Source organism: Pseudopipra pipra, chromosome 4 (assembly GCF_036250125.1).
Source record: "Pseudopipra pipra isolate bDixPip1 chromosome 4, bDixPip1.hap1, whole genome shotgun sequence".
Classification (NCBI taxonomy): Eukaryota; Metazoa; Chordata; class Aves; order Passeriformes; family Pipridae; genus Pseudopipra; species Pseudopipra pipra.
This window is the reverse complement of record NC_087552.1, coordinates 70,432,073-70,438,842: the sequence shown is the minus strand read 5'-3', so window position 1 is coordinate 70,438,842 and position 6,770 is coordinate 70,432,073. Positions and strand designations below refer to the sequence as shown.

At 47.4% G+C, this 6,770-nt stretch overlaps 1 protein-coding gene across 1 annotated transcript; it reads left to right on the top strand.

The window, feature by feature from the left end:
• Positions 1–942: 942 nt before the first annotated feature.
• On the top strand, positions 943–6,152 carry LOC135413591 (T-cell surface glycoprotein CD8 alpha chain-like). The gene is made up of 6 exons (XM_064653504.1): positions 943–1,055; positions 1,636–2,001; positions 2,549–2,638; positions 3,139–3,255; positions 3,621–3,651; positions 5,277–6,152. The coding sequence occupies exons 1-6, from the start codon at positions 1,010–1,012 to the stop codon at positions 5,320–5,322; spliced, it is 696 nt and encodes a 231-aa protein (XP_064509574.1). The 5' UTR covers positions 943–1,009; the 3' UTR covers positions 5,323–6,152.
• Positions 6,153–6,770: the final 618 nt, after the last annotated feature.

The following is a 6,770-nucleotide window of genomic DNA, read 5'->3' as shown; positions in this document are numbered from 1 at the left end:
CTTTCTTTGCAAAGGGGTAATAGAAAAACCAAACCTCACACAAAAAAATCCCCAAGCAACAGGATAGCCTGGAAGAAAGAAATAAATCCAACACCAGCCCAGCCGCTCGCAGTCTGGTGAAACTATTCTTACTGTATGTGCAGAGCTCCAGGAAGCATCACCCATCCCCATGTGCCAGTGGTCACCCAGAGGCAGCAGGAAGGGCCCTCTCTGTTGATGCATACAAGAGTTTTCTTGGCAGGGCGGAAGACCCTGTGGTTAGAGAAGAGAACCACAAGTTGTTAAAACAAAGAAAAAGCAAAGCATACCCCAGGGCGCTCTTGGTATGTTCAGCTGACAGACCACCTGCCTTGCTCAAAGTGGCTTTTGCTGAGCAATTGCAGAGATGAATTGACCAAAGAATTGCAAAGAGAACAATTAAACACCTGAAGAAACCATCTGTGTGCCAGCAACACGTGTGCTTGGAGATAAATGATATGTATATATATGCCATGAAACACCTGTGTCTCAGTTGCTGGGTATGAGAATACTCTGGGCTCTGCCATCCACATGAGACCCTCTGAGTGTGCTTAAGGGAAGGATGCAGAATCCCTCACAAGAAACACAACCTGAGGCCTTCAGCCAAAGGATGGGACTTGTCCGTGACTTCTGTGGAGCTGGAGCTGCTGTAGACCCCCAGAGGGCTGGGGGACAGCAGGCTGGAGCACCTGATCCTACCTCAGGCACGAGCAGCAGCACTCTGGATCTCTAGGGAATTCATGGAGGCAAAAGCCTTGAGTAAGAACAGACAAGGATAAAAGAGCCCAAATTTCAACCTAGAATTTAATTTCTTCAGAAATCTTTTTTTGCGCTGCATTTTGCCGCAGATGCCGAGCACCGTCTCTTTGCCCAAGAGGGTCTTGATGACATCACATCCTCCCCAAAGTGAGATGCAGCCTCCAAAGTCAAGAGAGAACGATCATCTCAGCAGCACTGCACCGTCTTCAAGGACAGACACCCCCAGCAGAAGATGGACGGGTCTCCTGCCCTGCTCCTCCTGCTCGCTCTGGGACTCTGTGAGTATGGGGACAGGGTGGTGCAGCCCCTTTATCAGGAAGGGCATGGGCCCTTCTTCCACCAAATCCAAGAAATTGGGCTAAGCAGTTAAAAGGGGGGTGGGGGGTGGGAGTAAACCAAAAAAGCTGACGTTGAGATGTGGTCAGTAATTGCGGAGGGAAAGGCGGCATCCCCTCAGCCAGCGAAGGGGAGACGGAGGGGTGGCTGCAGCAGCATGAGCACCGGGAAAGGAGCCTGGTCATACAAGTGGTTCTGGAGGGGAAGGAGAAAGGGGGAAAAAGGGGGCTTAGCAATCAGTGCTTTTAGAGATTCATTTCAGATAATCTGGGAAGGGGTAACGTCCCTGAGAAGGCAGCTGGAAGGGCAGCACCCATCTTGCAAGCCTACATGGCTGATTGCTGAGCACCCTCCATGCACAATCCCAGCAAGGACTCCAACAAAACCTTCCAGTCATCCAGACACCATGGTTCTTTCTCCCTTTGCATTTGTATTTCCATCCCATGGACAGAGCAGGAGATTTTTCCCAGAGGGATCATTGGCTCTTCCCAAGCAGTTCCAGCAAGGATTTCTCTCCTCCAGGCTGTCCCGGAATCCATGGCCAGATGTATGAGATGAAGATCAGGTTTCGCAACGGCATCACCCAGCTCCGGGTGGGACAGCGGCTGGAACTGGAGTGTCAGACTGACAAGAAGGACAGTGGCATGTTCTGGGTCCACCAGGACAAGAGTGGGACCCTTCACTTCATTGTTTTCATCTCTTCCCTATCCAAGATCACCTTCAAGGGGAATCAGAGAACATCCACACGCTTTGAGGCCAGCAAAGACAACACTATCTATCGGTTGGTAGTGAAGTCTTTCACACAGCAGGATGAGGGGAATTATTTCTGCCTCATGAATATCAACCAAATGCTGTACTTCAGCCCTGGCCAGCCTGCCTTCTTCCCAGGTCAGCAACATCTCCACCCAACCTTGCTTAGCTCTGCCAAAAAGCCCTCCTGCCTGTGCCTTGTTTAAGCAGTCTTCTCTCCTACAAACCCCAAAACATCTTGTGACCAACCCACTGCTCCTGCTGAAGGTTCCCTGCTTGCCATCTCTCCTCATGGTATTGCTCCTGCCCAAAGGCAAAGGTGATTGGGCAGACCCAGCATCACTTCCCCATCCCCACTTCTCCATCCTACACATGGCTCTGAAGAGATAACATCAAAGCAAAGTCCAGCACTACCCCTCCTTCCTCACCTCACATAGGTCCCAAAACTCAGGGTGCTTATGAGGATGGTGGCAGACAGCAAGAAATAAGGAGGCTACAGCTCCTTACTGGCTCCTGGGAGACCCTCCTTGGAGGAGTCCCAATCTAAAATTGGATCTGTGAAGTCCCCATGGAGCTGAATACCGAAGCATCCATACCCTGGCAGGGGTAGGAGAGCAGAAGGGCAGGAGAGAGCTTTTTTTATTGTATTTGCCTACATGCTGAATTCATCTGTTTTCACTCATAGTCACCACCACAGTGGCACCCACCACAACAAGACCCACCACCCAGCATGACATCACCAAAAAGGATCCCTTCCTGGAGACATCAGATCCAGGTAATCTGGATGGAGGGAGGGAGGGAGAGGGGAAGAGCTGGGCTCTGGTCCACTGATACTGAGGGGGATGGTGCAGGCATTTTGGGACAGGAAGAGACTGAAAATCCACGGAGCTTTATCAGAGTTGGGAGGATTAAACTCTAACGTTTCATCCCAGCTAGGAAAGGCTTAGGATAAGGTTAAGAGTATGAGCATGCCTGGGCATGCTGGGCTGAGGGGGTGGAAGGGAAGAGCCTTGGGGGCTAGGGCTGGTTTTACCCTCATCAGGAAACACAAGAAAATGTGTGGCGATGTGTCCTCCTTCAAGTGCCCAGGAAAATGCTGAGAGCAGCAGCACTAATGAAGAACATCCCTGCAGGCCCAGGGGAAGCCCTCTGCCTCACCACCAGCCTCGTGGAACGCCAGGCAGGGCCCTTGGCATCTCCCTTGGCTCCAGCAGAACTGGCCTTAAGACCAGCTGTGAGCACCTCATGAACCTTTCCTCTTCTCCATTCCTGCAGAGACCAGTACAGAGAATGAGCTGAATTTCTTCTGTGATCTTCTCATCTGGGTTCCCTTGGCAGGTGTCTGCCTCCTGCTCCTCATCGCCCTGGCCGTCACCATCACGCTCTGTCAACGTAAGACTCACCACCACCCCCTGTAGATGCTGCTGAGGGATTTTCAGCAATGTGTCAAAGTCCCTGGGGACAGCCAGCAGAAATAATTCACCCTCAGGGTTCCCAGGCTGACCCTGCTACTGCTACTCACCTCACATTTTAATTCATCAAAATATTCAAGTGCATTACTGTGGGAACATGAGCTGCAGCACCACTGCCTGGCATGGATTTCCTACAAAATAAGCCTGGTTTATCCATCATTAGTCTCAAAGATATCAGCTGCTGGGGAACATCAGCCCTACCTCACAGCAGTGTTTGTTTACTGAGCTGTGACTTGGTAGCTTTGAACTAAAACATTTCCTTACTTATTTTCTTTCTTATTTTAGGAACCAGAAGACGAAGATGCAGGTGTAAAAGGTTAGTAAGTGACAGGCATTGGTGTTTTTCTCTTAAATTTGGCAACATATCAGTTTCAGGTGATAGAGCAGCAGGCGGGGGCCCAAAAGCAACCTAAAAATTCTTCACCTGATGGGAGGGGTCTGTGTAATGACTAAAAGGCAAAACAAAGACAGTTCTCTTCTCCCATGGTTTTGTTTGCTTTTTTTTTTATTTTTATGTAATTCAAATCACGGAGCCCTGACACTGCAGTAGACACAAGCCAGAAAGACAGGAGGGGCTTGTGGTAGCCCAAAAACTTTGCACATCACATAATGCTCATAACTAACCACATTTCTGTGCTCCCAATGCACCACTCCAAACTTGAGCCTGGGGGTGACTGTATTTCATTCCTTACCCTCCCCAAACCATTCATTTGATTTCATCACTGGACATTCAGGTGTGCCCAAGGATTAGATGCAAGTTATTGCATCCCAAATCCCCCTCTGAACCATTTTGGACCAACATCACCATGGCGTCAAGCCTCCATTTCCCCTACAGGCACTAAGGAACAGCAGCAGGGAGGCTGCTGCAAACTTGGATGACTTTCCTGAGAAACAGCACTGCAGACAGGAACAGACTTAAAAGTAACCCAGTTTCTATGCACTCAGGAACATTTTTTTTATGCTTTCCCTCCTGCCACCCCAACCCACCCATCATCCTGAGCCACGAGGAAAACACCATCACAAGGAGAATTGCAATTTGCCAGTTTGGAAAAAGAAATGCTTTTGCCCACGTGCATTATCCTTCTGCAAAAAGACCTCCTTGCAGCAGGTTTCTTCACCTTCCCTGCTCTGCAGGAAACCACTTCTGCAGTTTTGCAAGCCTTGGGCATCCTGGGGCTTGTGGCAAGGGACCCACCAAGAAATCCCCACTACTGCTCCAGGCAGCCAGTGCTGGGCTAGTGCTTGGAAAAGCTGGGTTGCCAAGAAAGTTTTGGACAGCATGTTCACAGCTCTGGAGCCTCATTCTTTGCAAATCAGAGCATCTTTTAAATCAGATCAATTCAGGTTCTTTGTTACACATCCATGGGGCTTATAGTAAGAAAGGTAATCTTTTTTAAGACAGAAGGCATTTTTTTTACCTGTCTGAAAAAGGGAACAGCCTGTCATTGTTATGGCGGATATTTTTTATAGCCAGTGCTCTTCTGATTCTTGTCTGCCTTTCCAAGGGAGAAATGATAACAAAGAGCTCTTCAGGCAGCCTTGCTTAGGACAATGTTTGCATTCTTCACTTATCTCAATCCCTGTTGCCAGGATGTTCGGTTCCTACAGAGAAAAAACACCTGCAGAGCTCTTTAGTTTTGTATAGATAGAGTGGTTGGGTTACAACAGAACTCAGAGACAAATTTAAAAAGCCCCTTTTTCTTAATTAGTGTAAGAATTGGTCATCAGTGTATCTTAAAAACATCCTTCTGCTGGCTGTCACTACCTGAAATGTCAGCAGATCCTTCATTAGCACAGAGAAGATTTCGGAGCACTTTGCAGCCTCCTCTTGCAGGTCCCTGGCTGCAGACCAAGGCTAAACAAGATCATCAGCTCATCACACATTAATTGCCTTTCTCTTCCTTTCCCATCAAAGTAAATCAAACCCTTTTCTCTCTCCAGGCCTGTGCTGGGGAAGCCCCACACCAAACCAGGCACAAAAAACTGACACCTTGCAGCATCCACACCTTTGGGCTTCTGGATCGTCTCCCGGGAACTGTCAGCACACAAACCCATCTCCTACGTTCTCTACACTGTGACTGCACCTCATGCACTCTGCCCTGGCAAACTGGAAAAGACAAGATGGAGCACAGACACCCAGACAACAAGCAGCACTGTTTCTGGGAACTGCACCCTAAAGCACAGCTCCTTCCAGAACTGGAGCTTTTCAAATCAATTCCCAAGGCCAAACGCCCTCTCTGTTCCCAGTGACAGGGTTCAGAAAAAGGAACCAGGTCAATCCTGATGCTGACAGGCATCAGTGATAAAATGATGAGAAATAAGGATACAACTTGGACCTTTGCTCCAGTGTGTGTTACTTCTTTCTAAAATGCAGCCAGGGCCTGACTTTGCTACCCAGTGACTTAGAAACAAATGCTCTCCACACATCCTCTGTCTGTGGTGCCATGTCTCTCCTAGGGTTTTTCCTGTTTCATCTACTGTAATACAAGGCTGCACTGAGAAGGTAAATATCGATTAAAGGACCTTATTTTTTAGGTTTTTACAGTCCTGGGGGCTAAGGTTTTCCCTCATGCTATCCCTCTTCTGCTGCTACCCCCACTTCTACAGATTTCAGCAGGAATTTGGCCTGAGCAAGGAAGGTGGGATTTGCTTTCTTTCTGAAAGAAAAAAGAGATGTTTGTCACTTGTTTTGGTTAAGTGGGACATTTAAGATGTTGATTTTTTTGGGGACATGTTGATTGACTATGGTTAAGTTCTGGTTTTTCCAATCTGTATTTGATGTAAATATTTCCTTGTTATACTTGCAAATCAAGAACTGAGACAGAAAATAAAATTATTCTAGTCAGATTCAATGAAGTGTATTTCTTGCTTTAGTTCCCAGCCTCAGAAATGCTAAAATCCTTCATGAAAATAACAAATGAGAGTTTGAGAAAGTTTTGGATGAGGGAAAAACCAGTGATTTATACAACAGCCTAAGACTTAGGATGCCAGAGTTCAGCTTCCAGCTTACCATAGCCTAAAATCATCTCAAGAGATCTTCCCGGGGATTTGCTGATGGGCTCAGGAACACTCCTCCATCCCAGGAAGGGCTATGAAGGCGGATGAGATAAAGATTCTCAGGGTACTCTGGTATTCTTGTCACGGGGCTGATAAAAACCTGGGAAAAGCAGAAGGAAAGGAACTCTTTGATAGTCTCCTCCTCTGCAAACAAGCTGGGAAGGAGGGAAATTGAGAGAGAAGTTCTTCCAAACTTACTTGAGTGTAATGTTTAATTAAAAAAAAAATAAATTAGAGGCTGGATAAGTATATCTAAACAATAGCAGGCCGATACTGAATGAGAACTACAAGGATCTACACACACTATAAAGAAAAAAAATCACAGAAAAGCCTCAACATGGAAATGTCTGTGAATTCACAGATAACATGAAGCACTAA

What these genes read in the sequence shown, in the direction of transcription:
- LOC135413591 (XM_064653504.1), top strand. Translation starts at nt 1,010, where the DNA reads ATGGACGGGTCTCCTGCCCTGCTCCTCCTGCTCGCTCTGGGACTCT. An exon ending in CCAGCCTGCCTTCTTCCCAG is followed by an intron (nt 2,002 to 2,548) that starts GTCAGCAACATC and finishes TTTCACTCATAG; the next exon opens with TCACCACCACAGTGGCACCC. An exon ending in CACCATCACGCTCTGTCAAC is followed by an intron (nt 3,256 to 3,620) that starts GTAAGACTCACC and finishes TTCTTATTTTAG; the next exon opens with GAACCAGAAGACGAAGATGC.